The sequence below is a fragment of the Vanacampus margaritifer genome, chromosome 4 (genome assembly GCF_051991255.1).
Source record: "Vanacampus margaritifer isolate UIUO_Vmar chromosome 4, RoL_Vmar_1.0, whole genome shotgun sequence".
NCBI classification, from domain to species: domain Eukaryota; kingdom Metazoa; phylum Chordata; class Actinopteri; order Syngnathiformes; family Syngnathidae; genus Vanacampus; species Vanacampus margaritifer.
The window spans coordinates 3,365,001-3,386,253 of NC_135435.1; the positions used below are offsets into that span (position 1 = coordinate 3,365,001).

Genomic DNA, 21,253 nt, shown 5'->3' on the forward strand with positions numbered 1-21,253 from the left:
GCTGCGGCTTCACCCAAGGACTTTTGTTTTCCTGTAAAATTCTGTAATGCTTTTTTTTTGACTAAAGCAAATTTATCATCATACCTGCTTTATTGATAAATGTGTATACTACTGCCTTTTTTTGTTACCTTGTTTTTCTCAAACAACTCAGTCTGGATGGCCTTGAGGTCAGTGTCGATTGCTGTTGCAGCCTGGCGGCGTTTCTTAGCTATCTGTTCTTCCAGGTCTTCAGTCTGAGCCCTTAGCTTCTTGTTGTCCCTCTCTAGTGCCAGTTTCTCTGTCTCCAAACGCTCTCTGCGACCCCATTCTGCTGCATTCTCTACCTGCAATCTCTCCATCTGAGAGCCACATATATTTGACTTGTTATTTCATAAAACTTAACCAATGTTTAAACAGGAGTGGTGGGATTGAAATATATTAGGAATGTCCCAGTGGAAACTTGCATACATGCTGTAATTAACATCCACAAAGTTGTATGTACATTTTTTTCTTTCATATTTTAGTTATTTATTTTTGTTTAATGTTGATTTTGTGTTCCCCTGATTTTTATATAAAAAAAGCAGTGAGACCATCAGATGTTTCCTAACAGAGATATAATCGCGTTGGTTGATGTTTTGCCTCTGGATGAGTGGACTTAGTAGTTCCTTCAACATTTGGAAACGACAATTTTGAATCTGTGGTATCAACAGTGAAAATGAAGCCGATATGCTTGCGCTTATGATCTTCTGCGGCCGTAAAGATTCTGGTTACCTTTTTTTGGAAGCCACCAATGATATATCTTATCATGTATACACAGAAAGTACATAGTAGTTTGTTGTCAGCATAAGTTGTTGCGGTATGTCCGCCGTCACTTTAACTGGACTGTCTGTCGGCTGTCGTGGCAGTTGGCCGACAGTCGGCCATGTTGGCCGACCGTTGGCTTGATGTATTCAGACTTCAAGAATTTGCTAAGAATACCATATTAACTCATTCAAACCCAAAAACGTGTAAATGCGTTTTTTAATACTTTGTCCTTCACTCCCCAAAAACGTATTTATACATTTAAAAAAATGTTGTTGTTTTTTTTTAACTAAAGCATAAAGGAGGCTTTGATACAGCTTCTGACATGAAGAGGTTGCTTAACACAATGGTCGTTATTACAAAAAACGGCCAGGCGGTGGCAGCAGAGTATAAGAGATCAGCCAGGGCCATGTTGCAACAAGCTCTTTTTGCCAGTGTTTTCAACAGGTTTGTAAATAATGCTATCTATATTCTAATGCTAATTGCTGCAAAACAGATACAAATACACTTTTTTCCTGATGAATGAAGAGACTCTAATCTTTCTTTTGGTAGGTTCTATGTTTTTATAACAATAGAACAGAATATTCTGTGGGACTTGCAAAATCAGTCAAAATCCAGTAAAACAGCCAGGAGCGAAGGGGGTTGCTTCAGTGAAAATGGCTGGGACTGAATGAGTTAAACGATTTAGTAGCTGAGGTTTCAAACAATTTGCATCCAACAGGGTTTACAAATGAGTATTAATTGACTGGGAAAAGAATAGCCTTTTACCTCAGTTCTTAATTCAGCTAGTTTCTTGTCCATACTGGTACGAGCTCCAAGTTCATCCTCCAGGTCTTCAGATATGCGACCGAGTTCATCTTGATGCATTTCCCTCAACAGATTCAGCTGGTGGCAATGGAAGAGGCAAATTATGGAGAAAAAAAAAGTACCAAAACATTATGACACCTGGTAACACCCTGAGACAAAGGTTGATCTAGCCCAAACGACCGGACACCCCATACTCAGAAAAGCAATCTGGTGTATGCAGTCAAGTGCAGTGAAGAATGCACAGGCACATATTGGGGAAACCAAACAACCATTGAGCAGGCAATTAATCGATTTTAACCTCATATCTGCTAAAGGTCCACCCAAAAAGAATTTGAATTCTAGGACATTACAGAAAATGTTATTTTACACAAGGTACAAATCACTGTGTTCTTGTTAATAGTCCCATCTTTGTTCTTATAATAAATAAACTTGCCATTCAAAGGTCCAAGTCACGTCCATGTCTTTGACTAGTGGGACAGGTAGGAAGTGATGTGCCACTGCAGGCTACGGGTCACTCAATGGGCCAAATTTCAAACGCATGGAAGCTGACTAAAGGAATCCAGAGGCGCCATTAGCATCCATAAGGCAAGGGTCATTGTTGAGTTGGCAGTTTGGCTGCCCTTTAGGTATTGAAATTAGAAAAGTCAAATCGTAGAGCTGATCACACCTGTGTTTGGATGTAAATCCAAAACTAACTAAGACACTTGGAGACAGTTATTTCCTCATTTGCAAATAAATGGTGAGACTAATCCAGCCGCTGGGCTGCCCTTTGGGTGTTCTAAGTATAAAAGCCAAATTGCTTGTCAGTGGGACTTTAATTGCACAAATTTTCCATAACGTATTAATTTGCAGCATATTAATAAATCTAATTAACACGTTAAACTGACATCCCTAGTTTTTATTTATTTTAGTTATTTCAAAAATGCTTAGTTTTAGTATTAGTTTTCGTTAAAAAAAAGTGTATTACTTGTGAGCAAGATTTAATAAATACCATGGTAAAATGAAAAAAGTAACGCTTTTCTTACCTAGCGCTGCGTTTCGGCTGAATTAAATGAAAAAGCAGGCAAGGCGAGCCATTGGAGCCCAAAGTCAAAACATACAAAATTGTCACCTAGGAGCGATGTCATCTATCACATTTCTATTGGCTGCTACTACTAGATGATGTCACTTCGGTGCGACTCACTTTCAAAAGTCATTATTCCGGTTAATATTGAAATAAATATACTTAAACCACATTTAAAATCTACCCTAAAGGCTCATTATTAAATGATTAAATTAATTACCAAAGACAAAGATTAAGGACATTTTCACTATAATTATAATTAGTTTTTTAAATCTAAAATGTAGTTTCAGTTTAAAAAATAAAATTTTATTTGTTTAATTTCGCAAACGAAAATGCTTTTTTTTTTTTTAAAAATCAAGCTTTAGTTATTTTGTTAGTCTTAGTTAACTAAAATAACTTTGAAGACTCTGAAGCTTTCCCTTATTTTCCCGCTTGAAATATCACCAACCACCAAATACCAAAAACTATCTAAGTCATGTGTGTTGGGTAAACTACATAAAAGTGTGGATCAGGAACAAAATAATGAAGTACAACAATGAAACCATGTATCGCTTACCTGTTTGAGGACTTCCTGTTTAGTCTTGCTCAGCTCCTCATATTTAAGTTTCCACTGACTGAGCTCTGTCTCCAGTTTCTCAATGCTTTTACTTAATGCAAGCTTGTCTCTGTGATTTTACAAAAACATAACACAAATCAATTTCATTGCAAAATATTAAAACACATAACACACAAATCAACTCTAAACAATTGGATTTTAAAGCCTCTAGTGGGTCTTTGATAACAAATGTACCTTACACCTCAACATGTATACACCGTAAAATGTTTGAAACGTCAAGAATAATCTCCTCTCAGATTATTTGAGAGAGAAAATAAAAATAAAAATACTTTGACGCCTTCATAGTTCTGTTTAAACTTGTTAGTTGGAAAATGGCATTAAAACCTGTTTACTAGAGTGGCTGAATCAGATTATTTCATTCCTTTACCCATGCAATTTCTTTATTGACCCAGATGAAAGATTTATAATAAATAAAGCCAGCACTATCATTTATGACCCCACTAACAATGGCTCAACCTTTTTATAGGGTTGGGCGATTAATCGAAATGTAATCATGATTGCAATTTTGGCTTCTTGCGAGCAAAAAAACCATTAGAATCGAAAAAGAAAAAAAACTGTGCTAAATCACCTGGTGAGTGTATGCAAGTTCTTGTGTTGTGAAAGCTGTGTTGCTTGCAACAAGCATGTGACATACTACTGTATGTTATTTTGCCTTCCCTGATTGTGCTTGAAGTTGTCTAATCACACCTAATAACCTAACCAATTTAACTGTTAAATTCCTTCATATACACTTTACCATTCACGTCTATGTCACACCGGATCTACAGTAGAACTATTTCCTGCTTCCATGTTTAAGAATCATGGTCAATGTAATCAGACTGAACGCAAGATGATGGTGCCACGTTTGCAAAGTTACAATGTGGGATTGGGAGGTAGGTTGTGCAAATGTAGTTACCACTGAAAAAAAATTGATCCTTCCTACAAAAAGACTCCAGGTGCATTCAATAACCACTCAAACAGTAGGACATCTCGAACATCCATAGAAATGCTCATTCAATACACCAAACATGACTAGTGCGTGAACACATTGCTGGGAAACATAATTTATTTGATGCACCAAAATCAGAACAGCTAAATGTCAAATCAAGAAGGGGCCGAGGATACAATTTTTTGGGAGGTAACATTGCCACAATATTGGAGCGAGCAAAAAGAAAAAAGAAAAAAAAGTTGGATAATGACGAGTGCTTTGATTTGTTCGGCGCTGTTGAACTGTCAACCAAGACCGCATTTAGCTAAAGTAATACCAATGACACAAACACTAGCAGTCAGCAGATTGACTTGCAATTCAATTTTTTATAAAATAGCTCCTGGTGACAGTTTATTGTATATTTGATTTTCAGCGACATTGTAGTGTCCCAGTTTTAAATGATGAAAATCTGGTCACCCTACTGACACCACAGTTGAAGTTAACTGTAAAATTAAATATAAACCAAAATCAATTATACGCAATGTATTGTTAGATACAACATTTCATTTTAGAAACATCCCCAGCTTATTGCTATCAATACATGGGAAATCATGTTGACAAGCTAGCAAAAATTAGCATTACATGTTACGGGATGGATTTACTGTCAAACGAACAATATTCACGCAAATGCTCTAGTAACATACACATATTATAACAATACTGACAGGCATATATCCCTCATAATCTGTTTTTAAAAAACTGTTATATTAATATGGAAGTGTGTGTCTCCATGCATGCACACTGTCCCATAGAGGCCAAGGCGCACGCAGCAGATAATTATTTTTAATGACTGTTTTACAGTTGACAATTCATATTTTGAATGGCCACAAAAACTGTGGCCGATGCCTGAGACTCGCCACCCGTGAAATGTTATGGCAGAACTTTAGCAGCGGGCACTGAGCAACGTGCAGTGAAGACCTCCGTCCGTCCGTCCGTCCGTCTTCTTCCGCTTATCCGGGGTCGGGTCGCGGGGGCAGCAGCTTTAGCAGGGAAGCCCAGACTTCCCTCTCCCCAGGCACTTCAGCCAGCTCCTCCGACGGGACCCCAAGGCGTTCCCAGGACAGCCAAGAGACATAGTCTCTCCAGCGTGTCCTGGGTCGTCCCCGGGGCCTCCCGCCGGTAGGACATGCCCGGAACTCCTCCCTAGGGAGGCGTCCAGGAGGCATCCGAACCAGATGCCCGAGCCACCTCAACTGGTTCCTCTCAATGTGGAGGAGTAGCGGCTCGACGCTGAGTCCCTCCCGGATGACCGAGCTTCTCACCCTATCTCTAAGGGAGAGCCCGGCTACCCTGCGGAGGAAACTCATTTCGGCCGCTTGTATCCGGGATCTTGTTCTTTCGGTCACGACCCACAGCTCGTGACCATAGGTGAGGGCAGGAACGTAGATCGACCGGTAAATCGAGAGCTTTGCCTTTCGGCTCAGCTCCTTCTTCACTACAACGGACCGATACAGCGTCCGCATCACTGCAGACGCTGCACCGATCCGCCTGTCGATCTCCCGCTCCAACCTACCCTCAAACGTGAACAAGACCCCAAGATACTTGAACTCCTCCACTTGGGGCAGGATCTCATCCCCGACCCGGAGAGGGCACTCCACCCTTTTCCGACTGAGGACCATGGTCTCGGATTTGGAGGTGCTGATCCTCATCCCAACCGCTTCACACTCGGCTGCGAACCGCTCCAGTGAGAGCTGGAGATCACGGCTTGAAGAAACCAACAGCACCACATCATCCGCAAAAAGCAGAGATGCAATGCTGAGGCCACCAAACCGGACCCCCTCAACGACCTCGGCTACGCCTAGAAATTCTGTCCATAAAAGTTATGAACAGAATCGGTGACAAAGGGCAACCTTGGCGGAGTCCAACCCTCACAGGAAACAAATTCGACTTATTGCCAATGCGGACCAAACTCTGACATCGGTCGTACAGGGACCGAATAGCCCTGCATAGCAGTGCAGACCTGCACAGTTTAATTGATCCCACCTTGCGCCTGTTGTAATGGAAAAGCAACGGAATCGGTGTGGTGTGGTGCTATTTGGGAAAATCTGCATTAGTTTCTAGTCATTTCTGTGTGAATGGGATTTGCGACTGTCTGTTGATGTTGTTTCTATTCATTGCAGAGCAAAGGAATTGTCTCATTGTCTTTTTACTAGCCATGCAAGTATAATAACATTAGATTTGATTTAAAGATTAGTTTAGTGGACATTTTTGATAATGATGGTGTTCTATATATACACACCAAAAATATTTCTTTGTGAAGACAAGGAGTGCATACAGTATTTATGTGCGCTAGTCTGTGAAAACAGAGGGCAAACGTGCGCAAACACATCACCTTCAAAATAACAGCGGTGGAACACTAAGCTGTTGGTGCATACGGTACGTGCTGCTCAAGATGATGACCTTCTTAAGGCTTATTCGAACCAAATGTACATTGAATGATATCAGCTGACACACCATTACTCCCTAAAGAGGAATTGTCAACCTAAATATATGTCGAGAAGATTAAAAATAAGTTTGGGGAAAAAACTAGGAGCACAAACAAGGAGTTGGTGTGCATGTGTGTGGTACTTGCCTGGCATGCATATTAGTGTTTTCAGTAGTTTCCGCAGCTTTGTCTGAAAATGTATCGATTTGACAAAATTTGAGTTAGTTGAATTAGTCTATCGCTATATCTACAGTATCAAGCTATCTCTCTATCTATCAAATGTGATTCCCCCCACACCCCGAAATACTTCCCTACACTATTACCCCCAAGAGCTGGCAACCCAAGATCACTGTATGGCCAGATAGATGTATGAGTCAAGTTTATAAATTTATTTTGAGTACCCCGAAGATACAAGTGGGTAAGGCATATTCCAAACCATTGATCATTTAGAGTACAAAAATTGTAAAACTGACTTACTCTCTCTCCTTCAACAGGACTTTCTGGGACTCGTCCAGACGAAGCTGTAAAGCATGAAGTTTGCTCAAGTCGTCATCTGTGGTGCTTATATCGCCCCACAGCTGCCTGCTGCGTTCTTGCCGGCTCAGACCAGAAGATGAGCGTGTGCCAGGTGGATTAACGGCACAATTGCCACTCTGACTGTCCCGCGCCCCTTGAGTATCGCCTACTGGAGTTCGTAAATGCAGCACAGACTGAAGGCGCTCCATTTCCTGCTGATACAAACAACAGCATTAAAAAATATGGTAGTGAAAACTGAAACCGCCTAAGCAAAATATTATTATTTTTGAACAAAACCAAAATAGGATTTGTTCATAAATTACAGCCATACACTCAGTCCCAATAATGTTATTTTTAACAGTATGTGCCTAAACTATGAAAAGATCCTACAGTGGATATAAAAAGTCTACACACCTGTGTTCAAATGCCATTTTTTTTGTGATTTAAAAAGGAAAACAAGATAAATCATATACAAGCTTTGTCCACCATTAATTTGACATATTACTTGTACAATTTATTTGAAAAGAAATTAAATCTTTTTGTGTCAGGAGGATGTTTTTTTCTATCCTTATATGAAGGTTTGTTTTACATTTTATATATCTATTTTATTACATATAAATATATTTGTATCGTTTTGATTTTATTTAACTACTGTCAGTTAGGATGTTCAAGACCTTCTCTGTTGGCCCAAACACTATTGAAAGTGTTAAATTATTATCGTTTCATGTAACATTGGCATATTACATGAAACGATAATAATTTAATTTAAACAGTTTTTTGTCTTCATTTCATGTCTTGGCTGTGTAGCTTCCAGTCATTTGTGAATTTTTTGTAACAGATTTCAGCTTTAAAGGGATACTTGACTCGAGCCATTTTCAGCAGTAAAAAGTTAATATTTTGTCAGAAAGAATTTGATAACTTTATTGTTTTTCTTCTATAATTAACTTTAAAAGCTAATTTTTTCACTTGTTGTCGACTGAAGATGACATCACCTGTCCTGTGGAAGTAGGTAACGACCAATCATGGCTCACCTGTATTCTGGGTTTGGTCAGCAAACGGAGCCATGATTGGTCGTTACCTACTTTCAGAGGTGGCAAATCCAGGTCCAGAAAGTAAAAACCCTGCAAAAATTTGTCTTTAGTCCCTAGCAGGTAAACGAGCACCATGGGAGCTAGGTCCTAGCTACTTCCTACTTCGTCAGCACAGGTGATGTCATCTTCAGTTAACAGCAAGAGGAAAAAAATTGTATTTAAAGGTATTAATTGTACATCAAAAATAATGAAGTTACCAAATTCATTCTGGACAAAATATTAACTATTTGCTGCTGAAAATGGCTCAATGAGTCAAGTATCCTTTTAATGTGTCGTCATGTTAATGTAATGTAATGTAATGTAATATAATATAATATAACATAATATAATGAAGCACTGTGGTGGTACATCAGGTTGTTTTGGATCTGTTTTAGTCATGGTGGAGGGAATTATGAACAGTTCCAAATAGGCTACCAATCAGTGTTAGCACAAAACCTTCAGACTTCTTTACTAGACAACTGAATATGAAGAAAGACGTTATTTTTCAGCATTATACTGACCAACAGTAGGCCTACACATCCAAATCATCAAAAGAAATGGCACCATTAGAAGAAGATTAAGGTCTTGGAATGGCCCAGCCAGAGTCCAGACCTGAATCCAATTGGACATCTGTGGAGTGATCTAAAGAGGGCTGTTCACAGCAGATGCCCTCAAAATCTGACAGTTAGGATCACTTTTGCAACAAAGAGTAGGCAAATATTGCCACAAGAAGATGTGCTACACTGATTGACTCCTCCCTAAAAATACTGTGATAAAAGCCAAATGCGCTGCTGCAACAAAAAAGTATTCGTTTGAGGGGGTGCATATTTATGCTAGAGTTCCCTTTAATTCTTCAGTTTGTTTTTCAATTGCATTGTGCAGATTGTCACATTTAAGGTGGAAATAGCACTGGAAATATTTGTTTCTTTTTGTCTACATCACAAAACCGTGGCATTTTCACAGCGGTGTAGTGTAGACATTTTATTGCCACTGCATATAGTATATGACAAGTCTGCAGCTACTGTACTATGAAACTTCAATTCTAGTCACATTATTCAATAGTAGCAATTTCCAACAGATGCAACCTCAAATAATTTTCACTATGAAGTAGGTCCATGTCCACACTTATCAAACTTGAAAGAAAACATGTTTAAGGCGCCAAAATTTCACATCTATGCTAAAGTTCGACTCTAAAGAGAGGACCAAAAGGTAACAAGGAAATTCAAACTATACTATGGGGAGGAAGAATGAGAACAATAGCAATGGAAAGAGACAGGAAATTAGTCTGGCTGAAATTAGGCTTATTCGAACAGCACTTCCTCTGCTTCCACTGACAACCACACAATTATGGTTACTCTATCCTGAGAATAACACTGTATTTGTTTTTTTTTGGGTGTGGGGGGTTGGTCCAGAATGTATTAATGTATTATACATAAGTTCAGGGACACAAATGTAACTTTGACATCACAAGTGGATCTGTCCCAAAAGTCGGTCTGAGGAACATGTAAACAGCTGTAAGTAGAAACAAACATGACTTACACAATGTCGTGTTTTGTTTTGGCGGCAAGAGGTATTGTGGTCCTTCCATGTCAAATGGTACTTTCTTCTATTACAATATTTTGTTGTGAATCGTGAGAAGCTCAAATCTAAATCACGATTCAATTTCAATTGATTACCGAGCCCTAATATAGAGTCTAGGGAACATATCTCATGAGTTATACTTGCACCATTAAAAAAAAGAAAAAAAGAACTGTGAATATTAGAAATAAAAGTGAAAAGAAATATAAAAGAAGCAGTGGTCTAGAATGTACAAAAAACAAATCTTAGAATACAAAACGCAATCTCACCTTTTGTTGCCCTGTTTTTTGTGCGTTCATGTCCCTCACCGGTTCGGGCTCGGGAGACGCAGATACTCCCTCACCTAACTTGTCTAGATTGCAATCAGTATTGACTTGCGTTGAAGAGGATGAGGAGGTGAGGGAAGAGGGTGCAATGGGTGGACAGGAAGAGGCAGAAAAAGTACAGAGGTGGTGTGCAGGGGAGGAGGCAGAACTTATGATTGAAAGAGGCGCTGTTAAATCACTGTGAAGTTGTGCCCCATCCTTTCGTAGCATCTCATTCTCTGATACAAGTTCTTGACGTTCCCGTCTAACACTGGTCAGCTCCTTGGTCAGAACATCCAGCTTCTGCCTCAGCTGGCGGACTTCATCCCGTGCACGGTTACGCTCTGCACGAACCTGGGTGAAAACAGTTAGCAATCTCACACATATTTTGGTCACCTTAATTAGGTTTGCATAACAAGAAGCCATCAAGGCTATGAAATAATCAATTAAATCCTACTATAAGAGCAGACCCAAGGTAACAATAGGTGGCAGTACCATGAAAAAATATTTGCCCTGTTATTTTTTAAATTAATTTTAGAAATAGATAATGATAATAATAATAATAATAATAAAATAATGACAATAAGAAGATTAAGAAGGAGAAGGAGAAGGAGAAGAAGAAGATTGATTTTTGATTTTGAAAAAATACATTTATTTGCCGCTCTTTATTTACATTCTTTTCCTAACACACAGCTCGGCAAGAGCAATTAAATAAATAGATAAAAAAATAAAAAAGCTTTCACATCAAAACATCACTAAAACATAGCGCCTCCTCATTCACGTCGCACAGTGCCCCGTTAACAATCCACATCTCACAAAACCTATCCAAATCTCCTGCTCTCTTGTAAAAACTAAAATCAATAAAGAGTCTGGACTTCATCAACTTTTTACACAGAACCGTGGGATCGACTTCTGCCCCATCGTCAACTTTCCTTTTTCGGGACAACCACACACCCATCTTGGCCTGGCTCAAAACAAAGTTTAAAACCTGGCTTTCCCTCTTGAGCTGGCCCTTGTGGTTAAAACCATAAATAAAACAGTGCTTGTGAAAAGCTACTTTACATTGAGTAAAAACCCTATCAACCAAATCAAAAACAGATCGCAAACGCTCAAACTGATAGAAACAGTGAAATACTGTTTCCCTGTGTCCACAGAAGGAGCAGGTATCCGCAACGGCTGGATTTATTGCGGATATATAGGAGTTCACGGCCACGATGCCGTGGAGGATCCGCCACTGAACATCGCCGTGTTTCTTGACCACTGGGGCCTTGTATAAGGTGCCCCAAGCTGGCTTCAGTTTATCGTCTATAACTCTCCACCATGGAGTGTCCAAGCGTCCATTAAGTTTGTTTTTGTGTAAGGTCTTGACCATTGTTCGGCAAAATTGTTTTCCGGGCGCGGCTCCCAAAGAAACTGCTGGAATGTTCTCCAGCAGGGGGCCACCGCAGTCACCCAAGTCTGGGAGCAGGCCGATGTGGGGGAAGCCATCCTCTGGGTTCGGAGTTAGGGAACCACTGCCATACAGACTGAGGAGGGAGCGCACATGTCCAGCCAGTCTTCTTTTCCAGTGGTTCAGCAGCTGGTTGACGACCCTCAAGGAATGTAGCCCCAGAATGGAGGCCAGCGGAGCGGGGTCCTCGAGACTCCACCACTCTGCCAAGCGTTGCGACCCCTGCAGCTTGAAGGGTCTTGGACAGAGTCGCTCCCCCCCAGCTAGGATAGTCCAGTAGGGTTCCCTGTAGGACAGGTTCTTGCATGAACCAGTACAGTGAGTCGACCTGCTCCGCCCACTGTTTGTTCAGGAAGTTCCAGACTTTGAAAGCACTCCGATAAAAACAAGGCAGAGAAGCTGCAAGTCCATTAAAAACAAACTAAAATCCAGCCCACATAAACCTAAACGCTGCAGGGTGCATCGGGCTAATGGTCTCCACAGAACATCCTTGGGGCCAGTCAGGAGCCTTTGTATAAACTGGAGTCTAAAAGCAGCGCCCCTGCTGGCCAAATGTACCAAGCCCTGCCCCCCCCCTCTTCTTTAGGGAGGAAAAGGATGCTCTGTGGAACCCAGTGCCTCCTGCCCCCCCAAAAGAAATCAATTAAAATGCGCTGCAACTCTTCCAGGAGAGAGGCTGGAGGGTCCAAGACCATTAGTTTGTGCCACAAGGAAGACGAAACTAAGTTGTTGACGATGAGGGTTCTGCCCCTGTAAGACATTTTTGGCAGCAACCATTTCCACTGTTTTAACCTCCCCCTCACCGCCTCCAACACATTATCCCAGTTTTTCTTTTTGTAGGTCTCATCCCCCAAAAAGATGCCCAGATATTTAAAACCCCCAATTTTCCATTCCAGTTTGCCCGGCAATTTGAGCTTGTCCTTCAGTCCCTCTCCCACCATGAGAGCGTCGCTCTTCCCCCAGTTCACTCGCGAAGATGAAATAAAACCAAACCCTGTCACAACTGTTCTTAAAGTATCAATGTCCTCTTGTGATTTAGTTAAAACCACTACATCATCGGCATAGGCAGACAGTTTGAAAGACATACAACACTGGGGGATGTACACACCGTTTAAAGTTTCCCTTAACTTGTGGAGCAGAGAATAAAGCATCCCAGAGAGAGAGCAGCCCTGCCTAACCCCCCTCCGGACGTCGAAGGGGGCACTCAAACCACCATTTTTTGCCGCCAACTGGGGGGGTTGCTCCGGGCTCACCTGAGGGAGACCGCTTAAAAATTTGCTGTGTGTCTCTGGATTACTTGACCACTCATTCCTATAAAGGTCTCTGTAGAAACCGGCAGCATATTTCTTAATCCCAGAAGAATCTGAGACTTCAGAACGGCTACCTGTGCGTAAGCAATGAATGATCTTCCTTTGTCCATTTTTCTTCTCAAGCCCAAAGAAAAACTGAGAGGGGGCATCCATCAGCGAGATGTTCATAAAACGTGACCTGACCAGCGCCCCCTGTGCAGAAAACCTGAGCAGGCTGGCCAGCGCAGACTGTTTGGACTTGAGGGAGTCTAAAAGCCCTCGATTTCCAGTAGAAGCAGCTAAAGACTGTAACTCCTCTACCTGTCTCTCCAGACCCCTTACAGTCCGGGTCAACTCACCCGTGGCAAAGCGAGTGAAATTCTGGCACAGTTGTCTGGTCTGAGTTCTTCCGTAATCCCACCATTGCTGGATGGTGGGAAAATTGGGTCTGCTCTCTCTGTGGGATAACCAAAAAAACTTAAAAGCTGTTTTAAAAGCCTGATTATTCAAAAGAGCTGTGTTAAAATGCCAATAGGCGCTACATAAGCGAATGTTCTGAATAAAAACGGAACAAGAAACAAGAAAATGATCGCTAAAACCAACAGGCCGAATCGAGCACCTTTTAAAAATATTCAAAAGATGACTAAAACAGTAAAAGCGATCAAGTCTGGCGAGGGATAAATAATTCTCATACCTATGGCTCCATGTGTACTGTCGTGTGTCAGGATGAAAAACTCTCCATAGGTCAGACAGCTCGTGGTCTTTAATGAGCTGTCTGAGTCTGTGAGACGACCTAGGGTGTGGCTCATGATGATTCCTGTCCAGAGTGGGATTTTCAGTGCAATTAAAATCACCACGACACGCTTTAAGAGCATCACCTAATTTATCCAAAAACGTGATCCTCTCCAACCCTCTGGTTGGAGCATAGGCGTTTAAAAATACTAACTAACTTTCAGCAAAAAACCTGGAATAATTTCCTCTACACTAAAGGAAGCCGGCAAAAAATTCTGAGCTAATAAAATACCAACTCCACCACTGGCACTGGAACCATGGCTCAGAATTACCTCCCCCTTAAAATCTATTTCCCATTCACAGACATTGTTGTCAGTGCTGTGCGTTTCTTGAAGAAACAACACATTCAGTCCATTCAATTCCATCATCTTAAAAATAGCAGATCTTTTGGAATCAGCCCGGGCACCATTCACATTCAGAGTTCCCATATTAAAATCACACTTAAATGGGAAAATAAATAGCGACCCATTAGGACAACACAGCAATGACAAAAAAAAACAATAAAAGGAGATTAATCACCAATTTCATCATTGTGCAATTCATCTTTGGCTTTCGCTATGCTCTTTCTGAGCCGATAAATTTCTTGGTCGGTGAGCACTTCCCCAAGCCTTCGTGAAAGAGGCTTTGCGGACTTAATAAAAAACCTGAGATCGGGAAAATGCTCGGATACGGCGGTTTGCCGAAACCTCTTAATCATTTCGACAGAGTAGGGTACATCGTTGTCATCCTGTGTAAAATCACATTCACTTTCCGTCGTTTTTCTATTTTTAACAATACCTTTCACAAGAACAGTAAGTTTTCTCTTTTGCGACACTTTCTGTGTGTCATCATCAGACATTGCCTCATCACCCACATCACCCATGTTTTCATTCACAAAAGCATTGTCACACGGTCGTAGAATGACGGCATTTGCTCCCCTTTTTTCTTTTATCGATTCCTGTATTACGTTATCGGTTTGCGGCAGTGGCGGGTCACCGCCGGCACCGTATCCACCGAATCCGAAATGACGCCCTCCGCTCCGGACAGGAGCGAACTAGGTGCCCCTCCGCACCGCACCCAAAACACTTCATGTGTTCGGTAGAAACAAACACCATATGCGGAAAATTATCAACTTTAAAAGTGCATGTCAGGTTCAGGTCGCCCGTCATATCTTTAAGTACCATGTGCACCTGTCTCCGGTGACACACAACATGCTTAAGCTGCGGTGACTTGCAGCCCAAAGACACCATTTTTATCGGTGAAACGAGTTGACCAAATCTCGACAGTTCTTTAGCGAGCACCTCATTTTTAATGAACGGTGGAGCATTCGAGAATGTTACCTTCCTTGCAGGGCTCACGAGGGGGAGAACGGGTGTGAAGGTGTCGCTAATCACTACACCACTCTCAACCACCTGGCCCACCTTGTTAGTGTCATCAAGGAAAATAACGATCGCTCCATTCATTCGGGACGCAGATTTAATACTGCTGTATCCCACCACCTTCCCCACGGCCAGTCCTGCCTCCTCCACCGAGCAGCCCACTGCCGGCAACAGCTTAACTGCGTGCCGGCGAGTGAGACGCTCGAACTCGGCAGCGGGCGTTTCCGCCACCGGCATGTTGCCTACCGGCGACGCCGGTCCACCACCGAAAAAAAAACACCGACACTAACCACTAAGTTTTACGAAAAAAACTACAAGATAAAGAAAAAAACTATTACACATAAATATCAAAAAAAGATGAAAAAAGTATCAGAAAAAACACCAAAAAACGCTCAAAAATTTCTCGCACTTTTCCCTCTCTCTAACCCTCTCACTCCTCACAGAAGAAGAAGAAGAAGAAAAAGAATGATGATGATGATGATTCCAATAAAATATATTTTAGCTTGGTTAAAGAACATTTACGGATTACAAACACACAAGAGAAAATAAGACGGTTCACTTAATAATGAACAACCAATTGATTTTCTTTATTAGAAGGACAACAGTTTTTCTTAAAATTGAAATGCATATCGGCAAACTGTATTTTCTTGTTAAGAAACATTAATAGGTGAGATTTTGGGCTATGGGACAAAGTGATGTCAGACCCAGAGTGGCCGTTTTGCCTACTAAAATAGCACATTAAAACAGAAAGAGCAACTCAACTTTTTCTTTCTTTCTGATAAACGGGTGTCTAGTGTCTACTTCTACTGTTTACCCGACCTGGTCATTATTTTGGCATTTTTGTGCATGTTTGTTGAAAGCTTGAATTTGGGGCAAAAAATGTCTGTGGCATCATCTTCAGGTTAAACACTAGGATAAACACAGTTTGGCTGTTTTTCCACAGCGTAGTTGCTCTTCTACCCTTCGGCTCAGTCTCGTACACACTTCCTTACTGAGTTGGAGTTGGAATTTAAACGTTCGCGAACATCTTCTTAAAACTAAACTAACGCAAATGCCATGAAAATTAGAATACAGTACAGCAGTTCACTCGCTGTTCAGGTTGCACAATCTCGCACAACCTGTAGCTCGTTGAGCACTGCCAACAGCCAAAACTAGCGATAGATACTGTATACAGCATAAACTTACACTTGAACGGAACAAGGGTGAAAGTGTTGAAGTTGTTCAATGTTCACATCTGTTGGTGACGGCATGCTAATGCGCTTCAGTGAGTTAGTGTTTCTGTTGTGATCCTAGAATTGATGAATAAGCAAATTTGGTGTCGGTTTCTGTACAAAAAACAAAACTATGTTGCCAACGAGTCACGTAAACCAAATTTTAATGTTGAATGTGTGTGTGAACAATACGCAAGACTTTATGACGACAAGGAGCTGTGCTTGTTTACGCCGCCTTATTTTACACACTGCATTGTGTACAGAGCTATTCACTACACAGTACTGACCGCCTGCATTTCTCCACTCCTTCCGTGTGTGTTGTGTTCATGACGTTGGGAGACTGTGCGAAAGCCCGCTCCTGTTTGGTCGACTGATTTATCTCACATTTACAACTCAAAACTACCTGCACTTAAACCGTCTTGTAATTGCACGAATGAGAAGGGCACTATATTTACATTTTAAATAAGTGTTTTTGTTAGGGTGGGAGTGCGGCAGAAATTTACTTAAACGTTGCACATTTTGCACTTGAAAGTTTTTTGTTCTTGAAAATTGTGGATAGAAAAATAAAAGCTTGTGTGAACAATGTTACCTTCATCTCCCAAGTCCCTGTTTGCACAATAACATACCTCCAATTTGCCTCTTGACTTCATTTTTACTTTAGTTAATTTCCCAGAGGTTTAATGTTATTATTTTTTCATATTTTTGTATTTAAATTCTTCTGTTTTAAAATTTAATACGGAAGCACAAAATATTGTAAAACAATCAAATGTTATCTTTAATTCATATATTTGTTGTAAGCGCTGGATAAAAAGTTATTGTAGTAGTACTATTTTTTTGGTGTATTTTTGGAATTAATCGGCTGATTAATTGGTAATCATTTTTTTCTCCTGCCAAATATCGGCATTGTCCTAAAAAAATCCATATCGGTCGGGCCCTAAATAATAGTATTATAAATACAATAAATATCAATCATTCTTTTTAGGCAGGGGTTGCTCTGTAAGTACCACCATTAGGATCAACATCATAATACAATAACATAGTGGACCTAAGTGTCTTTAAAAAACAGAGCAGATGTTTTATCCCTAAAATAAAACAGGGATGAGATGATGCAACAGAGAAGCAGCATGAGTTATCTCTTGCTGCTATGGTAATGCCCTCATTTCATCTGTTGCTATTTTGGCCCATTTCTGCCACAAAATACATCTCCCATGAAGTGTTATTGTGTTTTGTATAATTTGGTGGCACCATCAACATCAGGTTTGATTTTTATGACACAGCACTTTAATATTAAACCTCGAAATTATTACGGTTGCAGCAATATTTTGTTTGGCTTACCAGCTCAGTGGACTAGTGGTAGAGTGTCAGTCCCAAGACTGGGAGGTCGTGACTTCAATCCCCGGCTGGGTCATAAAAATGGGACTCATTTGCTTCCTTGCATGACACTCAGCATTAAGGGTTAGAATTGGGGGGTTAGATCACCGAATGATTCCCGAGTGTGGCTGCTGTTCACCGCTCCCTCAGGGAATGGCTTCAATGCGGAGAACTAATTTCACCCCACTTGCAGTAGGTGGGTGTGACAATCAGTGGTATTTTAACTTTATGTACGATAAGCGTTTGTCATTAAGCTGTAATGGTTTGCGGTTAAAGTTGACATAAGTAGAAATGCTCGCATGAATTTTGGTGAAGATTGATTACAGTTTTTGGCATCAAGTGGCCAGACTTAGACGCCATAGTTGAATTAAATGGTGACAAACTTGTGTTGCCGCAACTGTATTTAAATGGTAGCTATTCTCTAATTACAGTGGTACCTCGGAGTTTGAACACTATTCCTGTGAAGTGTTCAAAGTCCGAATTGTTCAACCTCAGCAACATTTTTTTCCTATCGGAAATAATGTAAATACAATTAATCTGTTCCCAAGCTCCAAAAATAGAAAATTCTTATTTTAATTTCTATTTATGTAAAAAAACATGTACACCCTGTACAGTATTTAAACAATAAGAAATACATTACCTTTTTTGTTGTGGTGTGATGGCCTCAGTGGATGAAAAATGCTATGTTAATGAATTCCTGCTTTAGTTTAGTGCTGAGTTAGTGAATTTTACATTGGGCATATTGTTAGACTACCAAAGGGTCCTTGTGCGCTGTTTAGCATCAGGCACGTTGTTGAACAGCTAAAGTATTGTGCCAATATTTATGGAAGTAGTTACAACGGCGAGATAATCTCCTTTCTAAATCCACTATGGTTCATAGCACTGTACGTTTTTTTCTTTTCTGCCACCGGCACTGCTGTCTTTCTTTGGGCCCATGTCAAAGAAAATTGTCGTGGAAAAATCCAAATGCACTCGGGAATGTACGGAGCACCTACGGGAGTATTCACCCGCTCTGACTGGAAATGAGCAGCGCTTCGTCTCCACTACCACAACGTGAGCATTCGGCATCGCTCGGCTTGACTCGGCTACCCGATCAAGGTACGTTCGGCTTTGCTTGGGTGTTCAAACGGCGAGAATAAGGTCAAACTTCGAGGCATTTTTTATACTGATTTTTGGGTCGAAGTCCAATTTGTACGAGTTCCGAGACGTTCGAATTCCGAGGTTCCACTGCACGTGAAGCACTATTGTGTTAAATTTAATCCTTTGCATTTCCCTGTAACAAGACGTTTTACAACCACATATTTTGTCTGGGACTTTTTCTGGCCACTGGATTAGGCTATTTGTTTCATTTTAATTATTTTTGGGAATTCATTTTATTGTGTGTTCTATACAAAATTTGTCCTTGTGGATAAATGGAAAACAATTGCCATTCATTTCATGCAATTTTCAGGAAATTTGTAATATTGGTATATACTGTATAGGTCTTTCATTAAAATTATGTGTAATTATTTTTGGGAAATTCAATGTATCAAATGTATTAATGGTATCGGCACTTGCCATCAGTATCGGTGAGTACTGAAGAGTTGAGGACTGGTATCGTATCGGTCTGAAAAAAGTAGTATCGAAAAGCCTCATTTAAATTAACATACAGTAGTCTACAGTTTCAATTTTTTCCTTTCGAGGTGTTTTCATTTTAGGCCCTTTGACAAGTCCAAAACTTGTACTAGTATAACGTCACCCTCAATTGCATAAGTCATTTTTTTGCAAAAAAAAATTTGGGCCTATATGATCTCCTCATGATGCAAATGGTTAAATTTTTTGTGTTTCTTTAAAAATCTGAAAAAAAAATGACTTTTGAGATTATTTTAAGAAGTCGTCGATAAGGAATATTTGCCTTATTCCTAGTAGCTTGTCTAAACTCAAATGCACAGCCATAAACTTACTGTATTATTCTGTTGTTACATGATAAAATGCTAGCTGTTCAAGTGGAGTTGCACAAAGGCTGTTAAATCCTTAATGTATTTAATCGCCTTGTGTTTTTAATACAAGAAATGCAAAGTCAAAATGTATATATTTTTTTAAATTGCACCACTGAAAATGTTTCTTGACAATTAAATAGTTTGCTGCTATGCACAGTTGGAAATAGAAATCGTTGGCTATATAAAACGGAAACAATTGGTTGTTCGTTATAAAGTAAGATGTACATTTACCCGAATACACAATAATTCTGCAGAATTTTCAGAAGGATACTCAAATACTGAAATATTTAATATATAATATAATATAATATTAATCATCCCGTTATAATTTCATATTTTTATTGTTTAATAAAACCCTTGCTTCAGATCTCGGGGATTAACCTGAAAAATGAACTCATTGATTAGTAAAATTGCTCTTCAAAAGGGGAAAAAAAATTTTTTTTTGCCTTTATGTCAATTAAAGTGTGTTTGGTCAACAATGTACCTTGCTCCATTTCTCTCTCCAGTTTGCAGTGCAGTCTGACCACCACCGCATGGTTTTCTCCATCTGAGCTGCCCTGGCCCGTGCTTCCTCTAGCTCTCGCAGCCTGAGCTCTTCTCTGCTCTCCCAATCTGCTCCAGCAGCCTCACCAATGATGCCCAAGGCTCCCAGGACTCCTAGCCCAGGTGAAAGCAGCAGTGGAGGACTGGAGCTGGGGGTTTCTCCATTCGGACTTGGGGTTTGGGCAACACTTTCGGGCGAACGAATGCCCCTGTCAGACTCCATACCCAGGCTGCACAAAAGAGCACCTACTGTCGTCTTGCTTCCCTCGGACAGATGTGGAGAATGATTCATGGTCAGGGTTTTAAGAGGAAAGGAAGAGGTATGGTAGGTTTGTTGATTGTGAAGCGCAACATAAAGAAGTCCTCATCCTCTTGGGTCACTCATGAACCTAAACACAAAAACACAGCAATTTAGGAGGAACATTAGTTGACTTCTCCTGCAACATACTACTGTAAACAAAAAGCAGAAAAGCGGAAAAGCAGATCACTATTTGCTTTGCATGAGTCCATTTTAAATCCTATCAACACTCAGTGTAAAATGTTGTTAAATTTATTCTGTACATATATCTAGTTTTGAGGGTGCATGTAATGTGAGTTATTTTGAAAATGGTCCACAAGCAATGACGCAAGCGCACAAAGCTAAATTCAAATTCTGCTCATTTGTTTATGAATAAATGTTTCTTATTCAAATCACACACACCTTGTTTTCCCCCTTTCCTTCCTTGGGGCATGGCAAAGATTGTTAAAGCCAAAATCCTACTTTGCCCCAAATCTTGAGCATGATGGTCAAAAAATGGTGTCATCGTCACAAATTCTCCTTAGTCGCTGAAATTGATTATAAGGATTTTTTTTGCAACCATGGGGGGGTGGTTACTATCAGCTCTCAAGATTGCATTGTCCAGTCAATAGGTTTTCTATAGATTGTAGTATGAATATCTTCTTTATCATCTTTATAGATTTTTAAATCAAGAAATGTGATTTCTGTCACAGAAAATTCTAGGCTAAGATTAAGATTTGTGTTTATATTATTTAAATAGCTCTGAAATTGAATCAATTCCTCTTCTGACCCAGACCAAAATAGCAGCACATCATCTATACGACGTCCCCACCATATTATTTGATCAAGAAATACA

At 40.3% G+C, this 21,253-nt stretch overlaps 1 protein-coding gene across 2 annotated transcripts in view; it reads right to left on the bottom strand.

The window, feature by feature from the left end:
- ccdc102a (coiled-coil domain containing 102A) overlaps positions 1-21,253 on the bottom strand; it is a 39,575-nt gene that overhangs the window by 12,594 nt on the left and 5,728 nt on the right. Inside the window, exons 2-7 of one of the 2 annotated variants that reach the window (XM_077564188.1) lie at positions 20,062-20,509; positions 10,092-10,481; positions 7,136-7,386; positions 3,207-3,315; positions 1,549-1,665; positions 129-338 (exon numbers count right to left, since the gene is read on the bottom strand). In XM_077564188.1, coding sequence (XP_077420314.1) covers positions 129-338; positions 1,549-1,665; positions 3,207-3,315; positions 7,136-7,386; positions 10,092-10,481; positions 20,062-20,412 — 1,428 coding nt within the window. In that variant the 5' untranslated portion in view covers positions 20,413-20,509. Of the gene's footprint in view, positions 1-128; positions 339-1,548; positions 1,666-3,206; positions 3,316-7,135; positions 7,390-10,091; positions 10,482-20,061; positions 20,510-21,253 lie in introns of both variants that reach the window. The other variant, XM_077564187.1, reaches the window with a different exon arrangement.